The sequence below is a fragment of the Dermacentor variabilis genome, chromosome 1, assembly GCF_050947875.1.
Source record: "Dermacentor variabilis isolate Ectoservices chromosome 1, ASM5094787v1, whole genome shotgun sequence".
NCBI lineage: Eukaryota > Metazoa > Arthropoda > Arachnida > Ixodida > Ixodidae > Dermacentor > Dermacentor variabilis.
The window spans coordinates 255941654-255968584 of record NC_134568.1 but is presented as its reverse complement, the minus strand read 5'-3'; the positions used below and the strand labels follow the sequence as shown (position 1 = coordinate 255968584).

General features: G+C 43.6%; 1 protein-coding gene across 1 annotated transcript in view; it reads right to left on the bottom strand.

Moving 5' to 3' along the window:
• Positions 1-8490: 8490 nt before the first annotated feature.
• The window catches only part of Asciz (ASCIZ zinc finger protein), a 39524-nt gene continuing 21083 nt past the window's right edge, over positions 8491-26931 (bottom strand). The window contains exon 3 of the mRNA XM_075673489.1: positions 8491-11199. Coding sequence (XP_075529604.1) covers positions 9858-11199 — 1342 coding nt within the window. The 3' untranslated portion in view covers positions 8491-9857. The remainder of the gene's footprint in view (positions 11200-26931) is intronic.

Below are 26931 nucleotides of genomic sequence, written 5' to 3'. Positions count from 1 at the left end.
TCGTAATCAATGGAAATCAAAGCTTTTGACCCGCAGTCTTTCACTATAAGTATTCTTAGAACAGTAGCCACAACACTAATTCTTTGGGACCTAAGCAAAAGTTCGCAAAAAGCGCTTCTGACTGGCCAGGTGATTGTATACTATATTTTTCGTAAAAACAGACTCATTTCTCGCAAAACTAAGATTGATTCAGTTGTCCTTGGTGCTGAGCATGTCCACGAATTTTGGACATTGTCCCTTCGGCTATCCATTGAACTTCATCGCAGTGGACTAGTGTGACTGAATGGGCACAATTTGCCAAAAATTACATTTCAGAAGGCCACGCGAATATCAACAACATCGTTATCTACGCAGAGTGGTTACGGCCTTCTTTTAACATGCGTATCTACGGCACTTGGTCGTAACGTCTTTGCTGCCTTCAATACTAAACCCAGTGCAATTGCTATCACTGCAGACGCAGTTGTCAGGTAGATATGGTTTATGGTCCGCCTTTTCTTCAGTGAACAGTATTTCACTTTTCAATGCGAGGTATAGAGCGAAAAAAAGCTCGCTTCCGAGTTTTTCGCATAATTTTAAAAAGCTGAATAACAACAGCGTCGTTCTGTGTTCGTTATGCGGTAAAGTGCTGCATTTCAGAATGTCTAACACCGCGTGCGAGAATGAAAATGTAAATTGTTTAAAGTGATCAGCGAAGTTGCGCAAGTGCTCCAGCGAAGCATACCGCTTAGCTGCGATCGGTAGTCTAATGTCTGACTCATGCTGCGTATAGCACGTGTCCCAAAACGCAGGATAAATCGAATACTATTTTCTTTCCGAGAACATTACTTGTCTCACAATGTGCGACCCCGCCGGCGTCAGAAAGCCGTGGCAGAGAAACGGCACCCAAATTGCGTTATCATCATCTGAGTGGGGGAAAAAAAGAAACTGGTCACGGTGAAGATTCGATCTTCAGCCCCACCGCTCCGCAGCCGAGCACACCACTGCGCTGCCGCTGCAACAGGCAGCCGCGATGACTATCTTGGCGGGCACGTGGCACGTGTTCGGGGTCTTCTTGGCGGGCGATTTACTCGATGCCGCACGGCGGATCGGGCAGCATGCCTCGTCCCATGCCTCAACGTGCGCGTTCTCTACCGAAACGCATGGGCGACGAGGCGTACGATGTGAACGTCAACAGAGGCGACATACTTTGTCTCGCGGAGACATGGACGAGGCCGGATGACAAGAGACAGATCACGGGATACTCGTTCGTCTGCGCCGCTCAGCGACCCGACAACGTCGTCGCCGGCGTCGCCGTATAGCACACGCCAAGCCAGAACTTCAACTACGACCTGTACAGGTCGAAGACTGCTTCAGTGCAGCCGGATGGGTATTCGCTGTGCAGTTCGTCGAAACGCGATTCGTGGTAGCGTGCGCATACCTGGCGCCAAATCTGTCTCAAAGGGACGCGGCAGCGTTCGTGTACAGGAATCTGCCTACGGCTCTACGCTGCATATAACGTCCATGCTCGTCGTATAGGAGACTTCAGTCAGGGCGCGCATTCGACGCAGCAGCGCTGAACGCAGCGATATAACTGAGCGACACACTCGGCGACAAGTAATCTTCTCGCATATCATTTACAGATCGTAAGAATTGCTTAGGTGCACCCACACTTTTTTTTTTCTTTTTATGCAGTACAGCTGATTAGAGTCACTTTCGAGAAGACTTTCAATATGAAGCAGCAACCTACTTCAGTTGTGACCAACACGGTCAAATGAAAATGCTATTGCGAGCTAGTTCCCAGTTTCCTCTTTTATTAAAGCGAAGCTTTCTTTTTCTGTTACTTCGACTTTCCCACTGCTTCCGCTGTGGCTGCTGCAGTGGGCTGCTGCTGTGGGCTGCTGTCGCACACACCGCCTCTGGGGGTGGTTCAGAGCGTGTGTATGGATGACAAGCGCGAATAAGAGAGAAAAGGCGACGGGAGAAACTCGTTTTCACCCCACCGCGACGACAATGCCCTCTGCAGCTCCCTGGCCGTCGCCACATTATCCGCTTGACAGCTGTGACAATCCGTGACTCCCCTGAGAAGCATTTCAGAAACTGCAGCGCTACCCTTTCTACTAACGTGCGAGGCCGCAGGGGGCGCAGATAGAACTGTAGAGAGGAGGAGAGGGAGAAGAGGCAGTTCCCATATAAGAAAGGGGGAGGTGACGTGAGAAGGCAAGGAAACCCCACTAGTGTATGATGGCGGCTGCAGGGAAACAGGATAAGCTTAAGTTCAAGGCACGGTACAGTACGTTGCTGCTATTTCTGAAAAATAAACGCCATGCAAATATGTGAAGCGGGCAACTTACGCAGGGCGTGCAGAAGCAGAGCCGCATTAATTAAAGAGCACCGCAGGGTCCAGGAGACACGTACTACGGAAGCGGTCGACCGTCAAACCAACAATTCTGTGCCCGCCGAATTAGCTTTGGGGCTACGGCATTGCTAGAGGTCGCGGATTCGATCCCAACCGCGGCAGCCGCATTTCGACGAAGGTGAAATAGAAAACGCACGTGCGCTTAGATTTTGGGGCATGTTAAAGGACATCACGGTGTGAAAATTTATCCGGAGTCCACCACTACGACCTGCCTCATAATCCGATTGTGGTTTTGGCACGTACAGCCCCATAATCCAATTCCAGTTTAATACTTCTGCCACAGTGCGATGTGCCATGTGAGGAAATGACGATGCTCAACCCTCTCAGAGGTTATAAAATATGGCGCACAACAACGCCTCAAGCAAACACCTCTCCCTGTGTGTTCTGTGTACTACGCAGACAAACCGCAGTGGTGCACGCAAGGTAACGTTTCACATCAACTCACCACTTTCGTATTAGCCAAAACTTTGAAGAAAGAAATTCAGCTTTAGCCGTCAACATCACCGCTAATTATCGTCAATCGAAACATCCAGCACGGAATGCTTCGCTTACATCGATTTCCACAGTGCGTGGGATCTGCACAGTTTTATTATTTATATTTAAAAAAAAAGACGACGTAATATTGGAGGTAGCGGGCCGCAAATTCGATTTTAGCACAACCTTTTTTCATGTAAGAGACAGGAAGTATAGGCGTTTCTTTTTCTTGTTTTTACCTGGAAAGAATACAGGTAGCGTACAATTTGCGAGGGATTAACCGATGAGCGCGCTGACCGTTCCTAAGCCACCACACCATAGGCTCAAAGAAAAGTGCCGGGGAAAACGAGAGTAACTGGACAGTTAGGTCTAAAAAGGCTGCTTTCGTTCTTCAAGGGGCTAATTGCAGGACTGAGCAAGCTGTGTGCAAATTTCGGAGGGTAAGTGTTCATAGTCCCTGCTCGGAAAGAGAGCAACGGGAGGACGAACGGGAGCAGTTACTCCCCATGCACTCAACTATTTTCCCCCGTGTCGTCAAGTGAAGCGGTGGAAACGGTAATGCAGAACATCGCTTTCCTTCTTCGTGAGGACATTGCGCGAAATTTAAAAGGTGGAACATGACGAGCCGTGAACTTCATATGCACGCTGTACGTGAACGATACGATTAACCGCGCAAGTCATTGATGGACTGATAAATGTTCCTGGTCAATGGTACCTAAGTGGCTCTCTTTCCAAGGTATTAGAAACTTAAACGATATGTCTCTCAAACGGGGCAAACTAGTTAAGCGGCATCTCTGTCGTCTTGCGTGCACTGTTTCCGCTACACGTACATCACGTAATGTATCTGAGGTTAAATCATCCTATGAATAATCGGGCAGCTTTCTTTTTTGCAGTCGCATATGGTCGAAAGTACACGCAACGCTAGAGTCTCACCGCATAGCATACAGTCTCTTTTGTATTGCCGCACCTGCGTTGAGATGCTTCAACATGCTCGCAGCATTCTGCCGTCTCTCAACCGAGATGTCGTGGTGTATACTGGTTAAAGTACCTGGCTTGTGAATGTGAAAACGTGAGCTGAAATGGGGCACTTTTTTTAAATGCGAAGCATTTCTTTGCGTAGTCGGAGCCAAGGTCAAACACGAGGCCGTCCAAGGTCACATAGTTTGTCGCCGATGCGCGGGCTTGTCGCGATTTGCGGGCTCTACCGCACGCCCAATCGCACGCCAGTACTGGCTTGGTTTTGTGGTCCCATATCCATAGGCTCGTTTATGTATTTACAGGCATGAGATGAAAATAGAATGAGGAAATTGAATTGAGGACACCAACAACTTGTTGCGAATCACCAATGTCCAACACATCCGTCTGATAAGCTCCATAATGTGAAGAAAAAAAAAAACATGCGACGTTATTTGGCACCCATCGACCGAAAATTTCCTCTAGAGTTGTCCCGTGCGCGTTCGCTAAAAAGCGGCCCCCTAAGTTTGCTTCTCCACAGCGTACTTTTTTTTCAGGGCAAGCCAGCTTTCAAGCTGCTTTGCAAGAACTTATGTAGCATACTACATGCGTATGCGCATGCCAGTGAATATTACTAAAAAATTCTTCTTCTTCTCCTTCTTTTTTTTTTACCGCGAAGCTCCATATGGTTAGGCTTCCGTGCATTTTTGTTCTCTGTGAACAAAAACTATCATCATCAATGGATCATACCCCCGTAAGCATTCATGCTCCCGTACGCAAGCAAAAAGTGCAATGGCTCATAGCCCCGCAGGCAAAGGCTACATGCACTCAGCAAAGTGAAGCGAACAGTGCTTAAATTCTTCCTAATCACACATACAACATACAGAACAGCATGTCGAAAACTGTCATCAATGGATCATACCGCCGCGAGCAATGGCTCATATCCCAGTATGCAATGCATGAACCTTGCCATGACTTGCAAGGTTCATGGCTGCTCACTTTGCGTGAATTAGCTGCGATAACGCTACCCCTATTACCGTTGAGGGTGATTTCGATGTGGATGTGTTGGCACCGAAAAGGGAGCGGTTTACGCGTTCCGTGTTGCAGACATATCTCTTGCGATGCCACACCGATCCGGTCCATCCGACCACCCAGCGGCGTACGTGCATTGATCTGACATTATCAAATAATGTGATTGCAGTTGCGAGTGAAATAATGACCACCGATCAATAAACGAGCATGCGTGCCTTTCGTCATGGTGGCCACCCATCAAGACAATAAATGGGTTCGTACCTTTGTTAAAAATTATGTGTCCCCTCCGCGTCGTGTGCTAACCAGCTTCGCTGGTCAACCACCTTCGCTGGTCAACCACCTTCGCTGGTCAACCACCTTCACAGAGTGCAATGGCTCATGATATTTTTTTTCAACCAGAGGGCATCCCCACTTAATATAGGTTATGGTGGTTCGATGTTTTCCTCGCCCGCTGTACAGTACGCGGAGCGAGGGAGGGGTGCGCACTGATGCACCCTAACATAAGTGGATGCCACATGGGAAAATTTCCCCATGGGAGCGGTCCCGACCCCTTCTTTTGCAGGGTTGTGTGGTAACCACATGGTTCGATGGGATTTGCACGGCACGAGATTCGCTTTCCCAAGAACTGCTCACACCTAAAGAAAGCAGAGTGTGGAACACCTAGTGTCACGTGGGTAACCGGGCTCTCGTTCACAACCATATTCTTCCGCCCGCATCTTTACTGGTGCGGTGGCGTCGGGTATACGTGTACTCATCTTTGCTGCTCAGCGGGTTAGCCTACAGCCCCAGAAGCTTGACCAGCCAACCTTATGTGCAGCACACTTGAAAATCACACCGGATGTACAACCATAACCACCAATAATGGCATAATGTGATGCCCCATAAACGCCACATAAGCCGGCGTCGACGAACAAAAGGAACGAGAGAACAGTGAATTTAGCGGGCAAAGAGGGTGACGCGCAAGAGCTACCTTTCCAATTCCATCCGATTCATGCGTGATCATTGCCCATAGTGGGTATGGCCCACTTATTTAGAACAAAATCGAACAAATCCGAAGAACACGCTTCCTATCGTTTCGAGGGGAAGGTACGAAGCGCCTCTTATGCGCCTTGGCAGACCATTATACAGTAGCGGATTGTTAAATGGCATCGTGGCTTCGCATTTCGTGCGTCGGTGCCTGTCGTGGTCGACGAGTGGTTTCGCTGGGAACCGTGCGCGCGACGGCAGAGTGATCGTCTCGGGAACAGACGGCTGCGATCACAGCCACCTCCTCTCCTCAGTTTCATGTGAAGGCATTATATGGCCCATTACGCGAAAATCCTGCTACGGCGTGACTGAGCGACGGTACCAAAAATGGCCGACGGCGCAAAGAGTAAAAACACCTCCAAAAATTATCGGATTGACGTCACATTTCTCAGCGAGGTTCCTGTAAACAAAGTAAATTAATGGCTTTGTAAATAAATTTTGGTACATTTCAATTTGGGTAGGAATCGAGCCCGGGTTTCCGGGATGCGAGACGAGCACGTTTCTCCGTCGCCACTGCGGCTCCACGGGCCTGCCTGACAAAAGGTGTGCCCAGTGCGTGCGTCATTAGGCACGTGACGACGCAGCTAATGGGGAGGAGGTGGCGCCACATCATTAGTGCATAAAATAAAGAGATTGCGCCAAAGGGACTGTAATGTTTTCGCATACCCACATGTAAGCAGTGTGAAGTGTCTCTGCCAATCTTTTTTCATTCTCTGACCAGACATTCCGAGGTCTTGAACGGCGTTTTTTTTTTTTTTATGTCGCGGTTTTAGTTTGAGCGTTGCACATGCCGGGAGTCCAATCTAGAGCAAAACTTAAAAAACTTGCAACTGTCACGTAGCTGGACAGAACCAAGGTAATGTTTGCAGTCATTTGGAGATACTCAGATTATTTTTTGCATTCCACCTAATTACATAATTAGTCTTAATTATTCAACTTCACAGATATTATATTTGTATGAAAATTGTCAATGAGGAAATTGTATGGCAATATGAAAAACTCCCGATACAGCTTTGTGTTGCTCAATACGTGCTACATAAGTGTTTTTGCAAGCATGACAGAAGTCCGCGAATACACGCAAAATTGCCGCGCGATTGGCCGTTCGAGGCACTTTGCGTGTATTTGCGGGCTTCTTTCATGCTTGGAAAAACGCTTTTATGTAGCACGTATTGACCATACGGAGCTAAGTGTGGCGCGACTGCCTCGCTATTCAGAAGATCGCGAGAGACAGCGCGTGGGTGACGTGTAGGCGAGATTCACAGCAGCGCTTTGTTTCCATGTCTGACGCGCGCTACTCTAACGCCATCTCGTAGCCATCGTCGCCGCAGAGCCCACTTTGCGCGGCGCTACGCTTTTCTTCTCGTGCTTTCGCCACACCTTCCTCCTCCGCTTTACTCCTCGCACTCTCTTCGCTATCGCCGTCTTTCATACCCCGCTGCGCTCCGCGTTCACTCTTTCATCCTTCGCTGTGCTCGTTAGCTCGGTTACGAAGGACGCTTGACGCAGAAACGGGCGCCTAAGAGCTGTGCTCGAAAACGCAATGTAATATGCGTATGCATGTCTATTTTCGGTCTTGCTTTCGTGCATTTATGCAAGTAATTAACTTATTCTGAGTGCCTAACAATGTTACTGTTTTTGATGCAACCAGCATCTATGCCTTGTAACAGACCATCGGCCCCAGTCGAGCTGTTCTTCCAACAGCTTTTAGCCTATGGTATCCACCAGAACTCTTGTTTCTGGAAACAAATCAGTATTGTAGTGTATGTTATTATGCCATGGTACATAGCTAAGCATTATATTTAAGGTGAAGTGACAGCTCCTTGTGGAACCACAGGTGACTGTCAATAATAATAAACATCGACAGTCACGTGGGGTTCCACAAGGAGCTGTTTTCATATAGTACCTCAAGGGCTCCTGAAGAGGGGTTTTACATGATGGATGGGCGGTTTTTGTACATTAAGTCTTCAATGATGCGCTCCATGTATCTACGGCGCACAAGTATTTTGGCTGCTTTCTTTTCATTTGAAGAGCGATTTCTTTGGAGACTTCACACAGATCTGGCGCCCGTGAGATCTCTGGGCATCTATCTGGAATCTTGGAAAAAAAAAACGGCCGTTTCGCGCTTCCAGAGCGTCGTAGCGAGTCGAAAAAGGCACCAAAAATGCTGGTGTCAACGAGACAAGTGAGAATTAGTCGCATAGTAGATAAAATTAACGGTATGGCGAAAGGCGAGAAACGACATGGAGGGTCCGGAAAAAGAAAGAAATGGAACGAATGCAAAAATATGATGCAATTATGCAACATTGCATCATCTTTAATAGATGCGCCTGCGTATGACCATTCGATTTGACATTCGACCACCTTTACTCTCAATTCTAGGCATTGGCCTCGTAACACACAGGGCGCGCTTTCTAGACGCAGGGGCGCCGTAAAAGAATTCTGTATTTTTTAATATTATTTTAATTACTGAAGTACAAGCACATAGCACTTGTGCTGTCCACTTTCCTTCGCCCCCATGTGTTGCGCGATTTCCGAGTACACAGACCGATATGCTCAGCTTTCGGCATCGCCGAGCTTATCCCTTAGCACGGTAGAAACAGACACAGAAATCTCTGTAACAAATCGTTTATTCCGCTTGTGGCAACATTTGTGTTCATGCTCGAAAGCTACACGACGGGCTATGAGGCGCAGTCGTGGAGTGTTCCAGGTTAATTCAAGCTCACCGGGGCTCTGTCGTGCTGGTTAACGCTTCACCAAATCCTCGTTCTTGCATTTCGCCCCAGTGAAGTGTCGCGTGCTTAGGTTCACGCTCGGCAGCGGTACACCTGATAAGCGACTTTCTCACGGCGTCGCTGGGAACTGCTTGTGCAATGCTAGCTGTTAAAAGGTGATCCCCGCTGTGTTGCGCAAGTCCATGTATTTGGCGCGTGCAGGGCAAACTTTAAAACGATCCTTGCAGGTAGGAGAAGAAAGCTATCGAGGTGCAACATGGCAGGAAGTTGCTGTTCTTGATGTATGCTCAGAGTATGCAAAGACATGCTAAAGTTTTGTTTTCCTCTGTGGCAACATCGTGCAGCTGCTCCTTTCAGCGCTTTTTCTGTGTAAGCAGCAGAGCGTGCCAGAGTCAAGTCGCGAAAATGGCGGCGTTCAGGTGTATTTATGTCCTTTCGTCTGTGCGGGAGGCTAAAGTCACACTCAGAAAATGTCCCAGTCCCACCTAGTTGCCTGACAAAAATGTTCCTCTGGTACTCAGGTACAGGAATAACATTTCTTTTTCCACGCGTTTAAATACAAGAATCACGCATCGTGCATAAAGCTCATATGTGCCCTCACCCGACTTTCCCCCTTTTTTTCTGATCAAAAGCAACGGATAAAACCGTCGATCACTGAAAAGTGAAGTCGATGGTCACTGCTGCCTCCTGTTTTTGTGCACGTCAAATTTTGCGAGTACTTTCACAGGACGAAAGCAGTCGTTTATAAACAGCGACACAGTCCCCGTCAGTAATCTGCTAGGCTACACAATTTAATAATGGCCAATATACCTGGCGGGCGTTCGCCAGCCTACTGGCGTCTATCGGTTACGTCACAGCAAGCGATGGAGGCAGCAGAGGCTTGTGGTGTGCACCCAGCATCGCCAGTGTTTGATTAGACGGCTAGTGCTTTAAAGGCGTTTAGCAAAGCGAAGCGCTCCGACGCAAAATGGCGTTCACACGGCGTGGCTACAGGAGACGAGGCCTCAGAAGCCTGGTCGACGTCAAGTGGATTTATTTTCCTTTAACCTGCTCAACCAGGAGCGCGCGACAGACGTAGGCTTTTATTTGCCTTCAAAGCCAAGAAATGTTTGTTCACGCCACTGCTTCGCTTTGCATTACTACCGAACTCCTCCAGAAAGAATATGAGACACCAAGATTGCCAGAAGGCCATGAGACACCAAGATTGGTGTCACAGTTAGCTCAATGCAACGTAAACTATTAAATTAATTCAGCCCACTAGTCTGGGTCTGCATGTTGTTGCAGTCCTTAAAACCCTCCCCATCCGGTAGCTTCAGGCAAGGCCAGGGGCGGAGAAATTGATGGGCCTCTATCTGAGATTCTGCATCCTTTTTCTGAGTAAAACTGGGCTCTACCACAAAGTCATCTAAACTAAAGTCAATATGATCCCACGGTGTTTGTGTCTGAATATCTACACTTTCAAAATCACAAAACAAGAACCCAGACGTCTGTGTTTCCATATGAAAGACATCTGTGCTCTCAAAGGATACATCTTCGTTAGTTTGCGTCTCAGTGTGTGAAGAAGATGGAAAATCTGTTTGAGCTGCAGTTTGTTGCATGTTTTCAATGAGAAGGCTATCAAAGTGATTGTCTGTCTGTGTCTCAGATGACAAGATGTGGCTGACATCCTGCAAACTGTCCTCCAAGCCATTAGTCACGTCTGACTCACAGATCGGAGCTAAAACAGGCAGCATAGCTGGTTTCTGTGAAATTATGTTTAAGCGTTCCTCAAGCGGGACATCTGGGAGCCCCATATGAGCAAAGTTTTGCCTTGGTCCATCCAAAAAGAGGGAGCGGGAAGGTGAATAAGAACTACATAGGTCTTTCAGAAGTGTATCAGACTCGAGCGTTTGCGTAGCAGAAGAACTTCTGGGAAAAAGGTCCATCCACTCTTTGGTGGGAGCTGCACAACCATTGAAGAGTATCTGATCAAGGTCACTCCACAATTCATTTGTGGCAATTTCCTTGTCCAACTTGTCTGGCTCCGGCCTAAAAATAGAATGCTTCACACGTGCCTTTTGGGCCCTGCCCACAGCACTTTCAATTGTCTGAGTGTGGATGCTGCAGCCATGATGCGTTTTCCTGCTGACCCCTTTGGACAGCAAGGGCTGCACACTCCCAAGCTGGATGTCAGGTTCAGAGGTTTGTGTGTGCACAGTTGTCTTCATGGTTCTGGAGCGCTTGCACGCCTTGGGCGGAAGATTTACAAGCTCTGATGCATCCCTCCTAGAACCTTCACTGCTGCAAGCTTGAATACATGAATCCTTAGTGCGCCTGCATCTGCATGACACAGTAGTTTGGGAACTTTGATGCACTTTTCCTATAGATAAGCACATAGCATTGGCATCTAGTCCACAAAGCAGGTCACTTGGAGGATTTCCCTTGGGAACAATGCTTCGCCATTGTGAAGGCAGCTTTGTAGTGTTTGGCACAAGAGGGTCCTTTGAACCAGGACTCTTCTCCTTTGGGCCCTGGATGACTACAATAACTTGGGTGGCCACAGGCAGGATAATTGTTTGTAATGGCTGGTTCTGGGCTGGCTTTTGCCTGCAAATATAAAATTTTACATTGGTAAATTAATAAGCAACAGTAAAATACAGCACTACGTTACACAAGATTTCAACAAAATGTGTCACTGTGGACAAATGTGGAGCAACAAAGACCCTAAGATGTCAGCCAGCTTTGGTATGCATTTACCTTTTGTACAGACTAATTTGTTCACTCATACAAATCACGCAAGTTATTGATCAAATGAAGTGTCTCAAACACAGAACAGTGCTTACATTTTCGAGAATCCTGCTTCAACTTACGGTTACTGACATGAATCTTTAGTGTAAAAAAGTTTACCCACAACAATGTGCAACTAAAGGTACAGATGTAGAAAAGGTGGACGGAGAAATTGAAGGCAGAAAAATGCCCTCAGGGTTAGGCTTCTATTAGCCAACAATAACCACTCCTTGCTACAATTACCTCTTCTCACATCCACCCTTTTCATTTCTTTTTTTTTAAAGTGGGGTTTATGTGCCAAAAATATGATCTGATTATGAGGCACGCCATAGTGGGTGAGCTCAAAATAATTTGGACCACCTGGCGTTCTTCACCGTCATCAGTCTACTTTATAGCCACCACAGGACGAAGGCCTCTCCCTGCAATCTCCAATTATCCCTGTCCTGTGCCAACCGATTCTAACGCCTGCAAATTTCTTAATTTCATCACCCCACCCAGTCCTCTGCAGCCCTGGACTGTGCTTCCCTTCTCTTGGCACCCATTATATAACCCTAATGGTCCACCAGTTATCTAACCTACGCATTACATGACCTGCCCAGCTCAATTTCTTTCTCTTAATGTCAATTAGAATATTGGCTATCCCTATTTACTCCCTGATCCACACCGCTCTCTTCCCATCTCTTATAATGTTACATCTAATATCGCTTTTTGCATAGTCCTTAACTTGTTTTCGAGCTTCTTTGTCAGTTTCCAAGTTTCTGCCCCATATGTTTGCACCAGCAGAATGCACTGATTGTAGACCTTTCGTTTTAATGATAATGGTAAGCTTCCAGTCAGGATCTCAAAATGTTGGCTGTATGCGCTCCAACCCATTTTTATTCTTTTGTAAATTTCCTTCTTATAATCAGGGTCCCCTGTGAGTAATTCACCCTGGTAAACCTACTCCTTCACAGACTCTAGAGGCTGACCGGCGAACTTGAACTCTTCTTACCTTGCCACGCTATTGATTATTATGTCTTCTGCATATTAATCTTCAACCCTACTGTTACACTCTCTCTGTTAAGGTCCTCAATCATTTGTTGCAACTCGTCTCCAGTGTTGCTGAACAGGACAATGCCATCTGCAAACCAAAGGTTGCCGAGATATTCGCCGTTGATCCTTACTCCTAAGCCTTCCCAGATTAATAGCTCAATTACTTCTTCCAAACATGCAGTGAATAGCATTGGAGAGATTGTATCTCCTTGTCTGGCCCCTTTCTTTATAGGTGTCTTTCTACTTTTCTTGTGGAGAATTAAGGTAGCTGTGGGATCTCTGTAGATATTGTCCAAGATATTTATGTAAGCCTCCTGTACTCCTTGATTACGTAATGCCTCTGGCTGCTGGTATCTCTACTGAATCAAATGGCTTTTCGTAACCTATGAAAGCCATATAGAGAGGCTGATTGTACTCTGCAGATTTCTCGATTACCTGATTGATGATATGGATGTGAGCCATTGTACAGTATCCCTTCCTGAAGCAGCCTGTTCTCTTGATTGACTGAAGAGTGTTGCCCTTATTCTATTGGAAATTATCTTGAACATTTTACGCAATACTGGAAGTAAGCTAATGGGCCTATAAGTTTTCAATTCTTTAACGTCTCTCTTTTTATAAATTAGCATAATGTTGGCATTCTTCCAGTTCTCTGGGACCCTTGAAGTCGTAGGACATTTTTTATAAAGGGCCGCAAGCTTTTCAAGCATGATGCCTCCTCCATCTTTGATTAAACCAGCTGTATTCCATCTTCTCCTGCCGCTTTTCCTTGATTCATGCCTTGCAAGGCCCTTCTAACTTTATCTCTAGTTATAGAAGGAGCCTCTGTAACCTGTTAATGACTACTTCGAATGGCGGTATCGTGGCTGCTGTGGGTATTGCACAGGTCTGTACGGAATTCTGCTCTTTTACTATATCCTAGAAATTGCTGATGATATTACGCTGCCTATGTTTCAGTGCCTACATCTTGGCTTGTCCTATGCGAAGTTTTCTTCTCACTGATTTCATGCTGCATCCATTTTTTACTGCTTCCTCAGTCTTTTTTAGATTATAATTTAGAATATCCCACATTTTCTCCTTGTTGATCAGTTTTGACAATTCTGCAAATTCTATCTGATCTCTTGAGTTGGACACTTTCATTATTTGTCCTTTCTTTATTAGGCTTTTGTTACTTGGGAGAGCTTACCTACTGGTTGCCTTGCCTCCCACAACAATTGCAGCTTCTGAAGACAATCTAGTTACGGTTTCATTCATTATCTCTTCGTCATCTTCATCTCGCTGTTCTAAGGCTGCATATTTGCTTGCAAGTGCCAGCCTGAATTGGTCTGCCTTTATCCTTACTGTGTCTAGGTTGGCCTGTTTCTTCTTGACCAATTTTACTCTATCTCTCTTCAAATTGAGGTGAATCCTAGACCTCACTAACCTATGATCACTGCACCTTTATCCTACCTGACACTTCTACATCCTGCACTATGCTGGGATCAGCAGAAAGTATGAAGTTAATTTCATTTCTTGTTTCACCATTAGGGCTTTTCCACGTCTACATTTTGTTGCTACGCATCCTGAAGAAGGTGTTCATTATTCGCAGCTTACTCATTTCTGTAAATTCTACCAACATCTCTCCTTTACTGTTTCTAGAATTGACGCCGTAGTTGCCAATTGCTTGTTTGCCAGCCTGCCTTTTTCCCACTTTTGCATTGAAGTCAGCCATTACCACAGTATACTGAGTTTGCACCTTTCTCATCGCTAATTCAACATCTTCATAAAGCTGATCTACTTTATTATCATCATGAATGGAAGTTGGAGCGTAGGCTTGTACTACCTTTAATCTATACCTCTTATAAGTTTTATTATGACTACTGCTACCCTCTCATTAATGCTGTAGAATTCGTCCATGTTGCCCGCTATGTCCTTATAGATTAGGAATACTGCTCTGTACTGCTTCTTATCTAGGAGTACTCTATAGCAGAGGGCATGGCATTAGTCAGCACTGTACAAGCCTCAACAGTTCGTCCAACCTCACTAAGGCCAATGATATACCAAGCAATTCCTGAAAGTTCCTCAAAGAGTCCTCCAAGATCCCACGAACTCATGCTTAGCGGCCCCACACCATGGCCGAAAAGTAACCAAGGTAGTTTCACATCCTTCTCTGGAGAGTACTGGCATGTTATAAATGTTTGCTGTAACTCATTCAAGTGTTAAATTCATACTAAAAACTGTAGTATGAAGCTTGGCTGAGTTACACGCTTAATTATTGGAGGAAGACAGGATGGGCACTGGTCATGTCTTCTTCCTACAGTTTTAATGATGTCGATACATCAGACTATTCGAACCAACTAGCTGAGCTTTCCCTTTAAATAGCAACAATATTTTAATTTTTTTTTAATATATGGGGTTTTACGTGCCAAAACCACTTTCTGATTATGAGGCACGCCGTAGTGGAGGACTCCGGAAATTTTGACCACCTGGGGTTCTTTAACGTGCACCTGAATCTAAGCACACGGGTGTTTTCGCATTTCGCCCCCATCGAAATGCGGCCGCCATGGCCGGGATTCGATCCCGCGACCTCGTGCTCAGCAGCCCAACACCATAGCCACTGAGCAACCATGGCGGGTCAACAATATTTTGTTGATAGCACTTAGGCAGAAGGAAGGTTAAACATATCTTGTAGACATATAGGAGCTAGCCTTAATATAAATGACTCTCTAAGGCCAGCGTTAGTTCTAGCAGTAAGACATAAATACCGCAGAAAGCGGATGGGACGACGGCATCGCGGTAGTTCAAGTGGTAGAGCATTGCATGCGTAATGCAAAGACGTGGGATTGTTCCCCACCTGCGGCAAGTTGTTTTTTCATCCACATTCAATTCTATTAATTTATAACTTCTTTATTTCAATTATTAGGTACAAGTAATTTCCTGTGTTGTCCTTGATGTCTTTGTTTGTTGGCTTGTTATGATAGCATCAATAAAAATCGGGCCCCTCGGTTAAGCTCCTTTCTTCTTGTTCTCTAATGCCAGAGTAAGGCTCATAATCCAGTCCACAGCTTGTGCAGTGTAAAATGGGGTGGCCCAATTAAAAAGAACAGATGTAGGCTTGTAGATCATGGGATACTAATGCCAAAACAATCACAAGTGCTGTACAAAGTGTCCAACAAGAAAATTGTGTTTGCCATACAAATGACACCTATATCCATTTCAATAAATCTGTTCAAAAATGGGATCCCCCACTATCCAGAAAATATTCATAGATATCGTAATGCTGTAAAGCCTCCAAGTAAAACAAAAAATATTTTTTCCCGCACCTTGAAGGGCCAAACGCTGCTACAAAAAGGCTTTTGGAGCATTGCATGCCCACAACAATTCACTATAGTTGATTGCTCTATTTTCTTCTAGGCTGAAGCTACTATCAAACCTGTCAAGAAAACATTTTCGCTGCTCATTTGGCAATTTGTAGAGCAACCTTATAGGCTCAATTACTGTATTTTTTATTTGTTGCATTATTTCCTTATTTTCCCCCTTATTGCAGCTTTGTATCATTATTTTTTATCTCCCTCTCTCTCCTGCCTGCAGCTTTAAGGCAAGTCCCAGGAGAATATTTAACACAGTAGTCCTGAAGCAAAGATTCGATGCCTCTCTTGTAAAGTCCGAACAGTGACGGCCATTAAGACTTAAATTATTACAAGAACTAAAACCTTCACATACATTCAAGCCGACCCTTTAACCCCTAAGCCTGAGCTGCGCCCATCCTGCCAGTTGTAACTTCATTGCCAAGGACAAATCCTACTTGTTCACGGCGCATATTTTTTTGTCCTTAGGTAAGGAGTCACGAGCGCCAGCTTGTTCCACCAGTAACTGCTGGCTTTGGGGACACATGCATATCATTGTGCACTTTACATTTGTGTTGCTGTCAAAAGAATATTATTGCAAATTTTACATACTTTGAGAAAATCCCTCCATCGACCCTTACTCAATGCTTCTGTTGATTACAAGAGATAAAAGAAACAATTACTTTTTATGAGAACATTACGTGTGAAAAAATGGCAGAGTAAAGAAATATTAGGAAATTACATGCACTTTTCCAGGGAAGAATTTGGGAGTTAATGGCTAATGCATTGGTGACAACCTTTTTCCTAAACATACTTTACCTGCTTTGCAAGATATCAAATTCTGTGCAAATGCCATCAAACATTTGCAAGCACTATACAGTGATTGCATAGCAAAGTGTTTGACAGCATGAAGTAGACGCACACATGCCCCATCTATCTGTCGCTATAACAGGTAGCCTTAGGCCTCTTAGTTCTTGCAGGATGTTCTTGCCTGCACCTTTTCACCTCCACAGTTTACGATGGGTTGGGCCCTATTGTCTATGTGTTATGGACTCCATTTCTTGCACTCGTTAGGCTGGGTCCTCTCAAGTGTGAGAACCCGTGACTGTATTCCAGGCCCTTGCGACTAGCTGATGTTTTTTTCTTTTTTTTATTTACAGTGAAAGGTGTTACGATCTCGCCCAGCCCACTCAGGTCTACGGTGTCTGTCTGGTTTCATAATATGTACGTGGTTTCAACATACATGGGTCATTCTACGTCAAACACACAAACCAGAAACTCAAACCTCCCCGATTTCTTCTTAAAAATTGTTGGCATTTAGTAGGTCTAAAGAAATGCAAACCCAATACATTTAGTACAAAAAAGTTTTTGCCTGCCTGAGTGGTATTTCAATCCTACCCTTTTAAGTAAAACATGATTCACAAAAAAAAAAAAACAAAGAAGCCGAATTCAGAGAAAGCTGAAACTGCAACTCAATGTAATCCTTTGAATGACTGTGCTTATGTGCACTCTCGTTGCAGGCTGCAACTTTATTTTTTACATATTTATGAAGTGGTCAAAAAGGCAAATCCGGACATTTTGAAACTTCATAAAAGTGTTGAACTTATTTGCAGTTGTTTTATCAACTAACCTTGGTAATACTGTGTCCAAATAATTTTCTAAGATACTTTGGCATGCGAAAACCAGGAAATGTAGAGGAAAAATGATCCTCAAGTTGCATAAGTTACATTGGCATCACATGTTCAACCTTAAATTTATTACTGTGGTGGTCCACCTAAAAATATGAAAAGTTGTGCATTTCTTAGAAGGGACACTTGGCAACTTGTTACAAAAAAGATTAATTGATTTAGTCGTTTAACGCAACAAAACATTTTTTCAAGTGTGGTCTATACTCTATGCAACGCTATTGACTAAGTACATCTACACTGCAATACAGACTTTTTCATGATGGGAAAGCTCACATAATGACGATGTTTTCCACAGAAGAGTGTTGCAGAACTGAGTGAGGCTTCCGCACCTCCATTTACTTAACTACCTCAAGGTTCTGTTACAATGAATAGAAAGTCATCCCTTGACAGATCATGGATAGCGACAATAGGGGAAAAAGGTGGAATTGTCCGGTACCAGTTTCTACTGGTACAGCGTTTTGGACCAGTTCGATTTTTTTTTCTTCCGCAACGTGTTTCAGCAGAAATAAAACCACAATATGTTGCACTTGTTCTTTTGCACATTCTAAGAGCTGGCAAGGGGTCGTAATGCACTTCAGGCTGCTTCTGATCATATTGCAAGCAGCCATAAAGAAGTAAAAGCGGACCGCAAGGCTTGTAATACTCTTCTTGATGAAAATGACCAATGCGGACACTGGGACACACACACATCACTTCTTTCTTCTGTACAGAATGCTTGTCAGCTTACAGATTTGACTTTTTGCGATTAATACCTGATCACAAACACTTTTATAATGATTTCGAGACAAAGCACGCCCTTTTCCGCTTGTGTCCATTAGAGGGTTAAAGGTTAGAGTTTAATGAATATTTCAGAAGAGGGTCATTCCACGCCAACTGCCCCAACCGTGGCACTCAAGAAAAATCATTTCTCTGAAATAGTTACGAAAAAATTACTGGTACATAAGCATTACATGCAGTATTTCCCCAAAATATTCTGAATGGAAAAAAATTTTTGGCCACCCATGAGTGCCATTTGAATTTCACGAAATAATGAAAAATCAGGCGCAAAAAAAGAAATTTGCCAAAAATAAACTGTGTTGCGCATTATTTCAAAATTTGGGATTTTGAGTTGTGTGAATATTGTTCTTTTATTATAAAACAGTTTCACAAAATTACTTCATGTTTTTTCTCCTTAGCAAGGAGGTAAAAATGCGCAAATTCTAGCGTTTTTGCGAAATTTTTCACGAAAGAAGGCAACGGGAGAAAACCTGGAATTACTTTTATAGAACTGTCCCTAAAGCTTACCATCTTCTAAAATTTTATATTTTTTTATTTATATGTGATGCTCACAGGCTCCAAAATAAAAGCCTGAATTTGGCAAAAAACCTATTTTGGCCTATGTTTAGACATTAGTAGCACACTAAGGTAGTCCATGAAAAATAAGCAGAAGAGCGAATATCATTGAGAAGAATAACAACTTTCATCACGGAAATTTTAATCAAAGTAATTTGCATTTTCATTGAAAATGTTTTTTTCGAATTTGAGTCCCACCATTACATTACTTTGGTTTGTGCTTCCACTTCACCTGATAGCATGTTGGCGGGAAATACAAACCAGGGTGGTGAACATGGTGGTCTGTGTGGTAAGGAATGAAAGCCGATATCACCAGAATTTCGTAAGAATTTGCATCGTGAAGGTCGGCTTACTTAATGTAGAACGACATTGCGCACTTCCGTGCTACTGGAAGTACACATATGTCGCCGCCTACGCGTTAAGTCTTAGGGTGGGCCACAAATCACTTTCATTTTCTCAGACTACTTTTATAAAGGTATTTTGTGAAAATGATTTCCTGAGGCGTGACATCACAAAGGCGCCATCGTTCATGTCCCTATAATAACTTTGTCGACTACTGTCTATCTGGCCTGATGTAGCAGGAAGAATAGTATAGACATCACAGAACTAGTAAAATATGCTCAACAAAGTTCCCTACCAAAAATATTCACCAAATAATCGGTCTGTTTTCACTGCTTTCACAGTGACTGAACGCATTTCGTTCAAGCGGCGCTTCCAGTTAACGTGCATGAAAATAATTTGGACGCATATGTATAGGCGATTTCACTTGCGCGATAATAGCAGCAAGAATGCGGCCCCCAGAAACTTCCGGTCACAGGCCTTATCAGCCTACTGCACCAGAACACAAAGTGTGTTTTTAAGTTGTTTTGCTGTACTGAAAGTCTATTTTGAAGTTCTTTAGATAAAAAACATGTGTATTACGCCTCAAAGCTAATACAAAAAAATTTGTTTTACTTATGGCAACAGTCACTTGTAAAATTTTTCCTCACTACACAGACCACCATGTGCACCCCCCTGGTTTGTATTTCTTGCAAACGTGCACACAGGTGAAGTGGAAGCACACACCAAAGTAATGTAATGGTGGGACTCAAATTCAAAAAAATTTTTCTCAATGAAAACACAAACTACTTTGATTAAAATTTCCGGGGCGAAAGTTATTCTTCTCAATGATATCCGCTCTTCTGCTTATTTTTTATGAACTACCTTAGTGTGTTACTAATGTCTAACTATAGACCAAAATAGCATTTTTGCTAAATTCAAGCTTTTATTTTGGAGCCCGTGAGTATCACACAGGCGAAAATAAAATTTTAGAATATAATAAGCTTTAGTGGCAGTTCTATAAAAGTAATTCCAGGTTTCCTCCCCTTACTTTTTTTTCGTAAAAAGTTCCACAAGAACGCTAGAACTTGCACATTTTCACCTCGGTGCTAAGGAGTAAAAAACATGAAGTTATTTTGTGAAACTTGTTTTATAATGAAAGAACAATGTTCAGACAATGCAAAACCCTAAATTTTGAAATAATGCGTAACACGGTTGATTTTTGGCGAATTCCTTTTTTGCACCTGGTTTTCCATCATTTCTTGAAATTCAAATGGTGCTCACGTGGCCAAAAAATTTTTTCCGCTCAAAATATTTTGGGGAAATACTGTTCAAGTAATGCCTGTAATTTTTTCGTAATTATTTGAGAGCTGATTTCTCTCGAGCGCCATGGATGGGACAGTTGGTGTGGAATGACCCTATAATGAACCTTTAGAAAATCTCCGGTGGTTTTCTTATCTATCCTATGTAAAAATCTTTCAGTTAAATGAATTTCTGAATAGCAAATATTTCAGTTGAACGAACTTGATCAGTGGATCCGGGCTCATTTTTTAAATGAGTTCAACGAAGTTCTGCGCTCTGCAGCACTGGTGTAGCCGATGCTCGCCACCCCCAAATCATCCCTTCAGTGGCGTAACAGTAACACTGGCTGCAATAAGAAACCGCTGGCATAAATCCTGCTTTTCCCCCCCTGTGTGGTGAAAGCGAGCAAAAGAAACAGTGCAATGAGGCAATGGACCCCAGGATGTGGACAGTAAGACTTCATTTGAAAATTATGTGCCAGGTGACAGTGAGCACATTACCTCTGCTGAACTATTAGATCTGCAAATCGTTTTCAGTATTCATCCTAAAGTGAAGAGTGTGATGAGGAAGATGCAATGGCAGAAGCAGATTCAAATCCTGTAACTCTAGCCGAGGTTGTAAGATGCCTTGCAAAGTTGAAAGACTTCGTGTCTTAGAAAGAAGCTATGCCAGAGAAGTGCACAAAAACATAAGACTCTCTGGACAGCTTTGTTACTTCCTGTACTTTAAAAGCACCAGTGGAAATGAATTTTTTTCAAGGTTATATAGGCAGCAATGTAACTGTTACGCACTTTGTATATACTGATGTGCACAAATTACATTTCACACTTCTGATTCTATGCCTGCTGTGCCCAACGCTGTTCCATATTCTAGTGAATATTCAGTATAGTGAACTTTTAGTTAAGTGAACTATTTTCTTGGGTCCCTTGAAGTTCACTCAAGTGACAGTTCACTGTAGTAACATTTTAGCTCGAGAGTATTTTGCTTGATGCTTGTTTGTAAAAGGATGATCTCTCAAATCCTGACTGACTAAAAATTTAGTTCTGGGGTTTTACGCGCCAAAACCACAAAATAGTTATGAGGCACACTGTTGTGTGGGAACTCCAGATTAATCTCGACTACCTGGGGTTCTTTAACCTGCACCCAGTGCACGGTACCCACAGGCATTTTTGCGTTTCGCCCCCATGGAAATGCGGCCACATGGCCTGGATTTGATTCCGCACCCTCAGGCTTAGTGGTGCAGCGCCATGGCCACAATGCCACCACCACTGTGGTGCAGTAACTGGGGGTCCTGACTGGCTTTCTATTCATCAACACAGGACTTTGAGGAATAAACATAAGCATGGCAGTCTGAAGCACTTCTGCAATGCCCTCCAAAGAAAGAAACGCCATCAGTACACAAGCTTTTCCACCCCAGTGAGGCATGCATGTATTGGAGTGACGATGTACTATTAGTTAATGGCGCAGTATGGAGAAGGACCGAACTTTGAAAATTTTTCTCGCACTAAACAAAAATGCACCCAATTAAGCTTTCTGAAAAAAATTTTTACGTGTCCTATGAAATAAACAACCTACGGTGTCCTTGAGGAGGACCTCAATTCAGAATTTAGAGCTTAAAACACAATGCAAATTTAATTTATGCAACTTCGGGATCATTTCTCTCCTACATTTTGCAGTTGCATGCAAAAACATTTTACCTATTATTAGGACACAACAGTGCCAAAAATAGTTAACAGAACTACTGTGTATAAGTCTAAAGTTTCTATAAAAAAACTTTAAAATTCCCACATTGGCCTTTATCCACATTATAAATGCATGAAGAATAAACATGGGGTATACAAAGGAGAGAGAGTGTGCAGTAAAGCGCAGTGCTTCCGAGTTATCGAGGCGGCATTTCCACTTTCTTGAAGACAGCCAAATTGTTCTGGTACATCATGTCTTGCTTATTTTAAGTGTAGAATTCAGAAAAAAAGCTTTTTTTTTTCGCACTGTATATTTCGGGAATGCAATTTTTTTTTAGAATCTACTAAATGTCCAAAATTAAAAAAAAAAAACGAAATTGGGAAAGTTCGACTTTCGAGCTGGTGCATTTGGCATGGAATGACCCACATATGATGTGATAATCCAAGCTCAGTTGCATCATCCATCCACTAAAGCTACCATGTCTTTTGTGTCTGGGTTTTTCTCAAATTCTTGCAAAAAATTTAGATTTGTCAAGGTGAAACTTTGCTGGAACTAAGCGGAGCTTCTGTAGATATCAGTCATCATCATCATCATCATCATCAGCCTGGTTACGCCCACTGCAGGGCAAAGACCTCTCCCATACTTCTCCAACTACCCCGGTCATGTACTAATTGTCGCCATGTTGTCCCTGCAAACTTCTTAATCTCATCCGTCCACCTAACTTTCTGCCATCCCCTGCTACGCTTCCCTTCCCTTGGAATCCAGTCTGTAACCCTTAATGACCATTGGTTATCTTCCTTCCTCATTACATGTCCTGCCCATGCCCATGTATTTTTCTTGATTTCAACTACGATGTCATTAACCCGCATTTGTTCCCTCACCCAATCTGCTCTTTTCTTATCCCTTAACGTTACACCCATCATTCTTCTTTCCATAGCTCGTTGCGTCGTCCTCAATTTAAGTAGAACCCTTTTTGTAAGCCTGCAGGTTTCTGCCCCACATGTGAGTACCGGTAAGACACAGCTGTTATACACTTTTCTCTTGGGGGATAATGGCAACCTGCTGTTCATGATCTGAGAATGCCTGCCAAACGCACCCCAGCCCATTCTTCTTCTTCTGATTATTTCAGTGTATGATCCGTGATCACTACCTGCCCTAAGTAGATGCATTCCCTTACCACTTCCAGTGCCTCGCTACCTATCGTAAACTGCTGTTCTCTTCCGAGACTATTACACATTACTTTAGTTTTCTGCAGATTAATTTTTAGACCCACCCTTCTGCTTTGCCTCTCCAAGTCAGTGAGCATGCATTGCAGTTGGTCCCCTGAGTTACTAAGCAATTAAGGCAATATCATCAGCAAATCGCAAGTTACTAAGGTATTCTCCATTAACTCTTATCTCCAATTCTTCCCTATCAAGGTCTCTGAATACCTCCTGTAAACACGCTGTGAATAGCATTGGAGAGATCGTATCTCCTTGTATGACGCCTTTCTTTATTGGGATTTTGTTGCTTTCTTTATGGAGGACTACGTGGCTGTGGAGCCGCTATAGATATCTTTCAGTATTTTTACATACGGCCCATCTACACCCTGATTCCAAAATGCCTCCATGACTGCTGAGGCTTTGACTGAATCAAACGCTTTCTCGTAATCAATGAAAGCTATATATAAGGGTTGGTTATATTCTGCACATTTCTCTATCACCTGATTGACAGTGTGAATATGGTCTATTGTTAAGTAGCCATTACGGAATCCTGCCTGGTTCTTTGGTTGACAGAAGTCTAAGGTGTTCCCGATTCTATTTGCGATTACCTTAGTAAATACTTTGTAGGCAACGGACAGTAAGCTGATTGCTCTATAATTTTTGAAGTCTTTGGCGTCCCCTTTCTTATGAATTCGGATTATGTTAGCGTACTTCCAAGATTCCAGTACGCTCGAGGTCATGAGGCATTGCGTATGCAGGGTGGACAGTTTTTCTAGAACAATCTGCCCACCATCCTTCAACAAATCTGCTGTTACCTGATCCTCCCCAGCTGCCTTCCCCCTTTGCATAGCTCCCCCAAGGCTTTCGTTACTTCTTCCGGAATTACTTGTGGGATTTCAAATTCCTCTAGACTATTTTCCTATTCTCTCTCCCATTATCGTCGTGGGTGCCACTGGTACTGTATAAATCTCCATAGACCTCCTTAGCTACTAGAACTATCTCATCCATATTAGTAATGATATTGCCGGCTTCGTCTCTTAACACATACATCTGATTCTTCATCCATATTAGTAATGATATTGCCGGCTTCGTCTCTTAACACATACATCAGATTCTTGCCTATTCCTAGTTTCTTCTTCACTGCTTTTAGGCTTCCTCCGTTCCTGAGAGTATGTTCAATTCTATCCATGTTATACTTCCTTATGTGAGCTGTCTTATGATCGTTGATTAACTTGGAAAGTTCTGCCTGTTGTATTCTAGCTGTAGGGTTAGAGGCTTTCATACATTGGCGTTTCTTGATCAGATCTTTCGTCTCCTGTGATAGCTTACTGGTATCCTGTCTAACGGAGTTACCACCAACTTATATTGCACACTCCTTAATGATTCCCATTAGATTGTCATTCATTGCTTCAACACTAAGGTGCTCTTCCTGAGTTAAAGCCAAATACCTGTTCTGTAGCTTGATTTGGAATTGATTTATTTTCCCTCTTACCGCTAACTTATTGATCGGCTTCTTATGTACCAGTTTCCTCCGTTTCCTCCTCATGTCTAGGCTAATTCGAGTTCTTACCATCCTATGGTCACTGCAGCACATTTTGCCGAACACGTCTACATCTTGTATGATGCCAGGGTTTGCGCAGAGTATAAGCTCTATTTCATTTCTAGTCTCGCCATTCGGGCTCCTCCACGTTCACTTTTGGCTATCCCGCTTGCGGAAGAAGGTATTCATTATCCGCATACTATTCTGTTTTGCAAACTCTACTAATAACTCTGCCCTGCTATTCCTAGAACCCATGCCATATTCCCCCACTGACTTGTCTCCAACCTGCTTCTTGCCTACCCTGGCATTAAAGTCGCCCATCAGTATAGTGTATATTGTTTTGACTTTACCCATCGCCGATTCCACGTCTTCATAGAAGCTTTAGACTTCCTGGTCATCATGACTGGATGTAGGGGCACAGACCTGTATGACCTTCAATTTGGAGCTCTTATTAAGTTTCACAACAAGACCTGCCACCCTCTCATTAATGCTATAGAATTCCTGTATGTTAACAGCTATATCCTTATTAATCAGGAATCCGACTCCTAGTTCTTGTCTCTCCGCTAAGCCCCGGTAGCACAGGACGTGCCCGCTTTTTAGCACTGTATATGCTTCTTTTGTCCTGCTAACTTCACTGAGACCTATTATATCCCATTTACTGCCCTCTAATTCCTCCAATAGCACTGCTAGACTCGCCTCACTAGATAACGTTCTAGTGTTAAACGTTGCCAGGTTCAGATTCCAATGGCAGTCTGTCCGGGCCCAGGGATTCTTAGCACCCTCTGCTGCATCACATGTCTGACCGCCACCGTGGTCTGTTGCTTCACAGCTGCTGGGGACTGAGGGCCGGGGTTTGATTGTTGTATTCATATCGGAGGTTGTGGCCAAGTGCTGCACCAGGGTGGCCAATCCTGCTCTGGTGAGGGAATGCGTTACCGGTTCTGGTCACCGAGATGAGGCCGCACTCCAGGCCTGTTTATGCAATTTTATCAACACGTAGATTTTTATTTTTTATTATTATTATTTTTTAATCCGGTAGAAAATTACATGGCACTGGGATTCGAACCATGGTCCTCTTGCACGTGAGGCAGATGCTCTACCTCTACGCCACTGCTGCACCTCTAGATATCAGTAGATATCAGTGAGAGTCCTTAAAGTGTGGTAAAATCCTGAAGCCTTCTATTAGTTAGCAAAGTTGCAATGGCCCTTGTTAGAGCAGGCAGATGCCACAGCACCGGGCAAAGAGCCTTAACGGTGTCACTATAAACTTCCGCAGTTATGAGTGACCTCTGAAATTTTTCAACAACATCTAAACATTAAATACGGAAATTTTTGCTGTTCTTGATGTGCCCCTGCTAAGTGTCTGCATAAATCTGCTAAAACATTTTTCATGGGCAAAGTTAAAGCTGAAATTTACTACCCATCCACTTAGATTACTTCACATGCTGAATGACAGAAGGGCCTTTCCATGCCAACTCCAGACTCATTCCAGGAGTCATTCCATCCAGACTTGGTGCTCGACCAACTTCGATTTCTTTTTAAAAATTATGGCTTATTGCGTTACTATGACAAACATTATCACAGCTTGTTTTTGGTGAAAAAAAAAATTTTCGTGCCGTGGCTGCCATCTTAAGTTTGCAAGCGGTAGCAAAACCTAGTCTAATCAAAAAATTTCTACAAAATAAAACATTTTCATGCATAACTATAGAAGATTTTTCATAAATATAAAATACATTGCTCTTTCATACGCATTTCATTAAATTCAAATGAATTTTTCTTACTTTTGTTTAAATATAAAACATGGAAGAAGGTACTAAAAGGTGGAAATTCGAATTTTGTTAAGAAATTTAATGTTCTCAAAGTAGTTATTCCAACTAGTGGCTAGTACTCCTCAACGTAAATAGTACAGAGCAGCCCTTCGGCCGAGATTCACACTTTGCTGTCTGAGCAGTCAGAGTTAAAACCGTTCCTCCGAGAACGTGCCATGTTATGTCATAGCAAAACAATGGAGTCGGTTTCTGCTATGGCAGTGCCCATGGCGAAAACGAGCCAAAGCGAACGAGCTCGCTATTTTAGGTCTCTGTCTGCTGGAGAAGAAGGTCAGCACCAAGATTTTTCATGCATTGCACTTT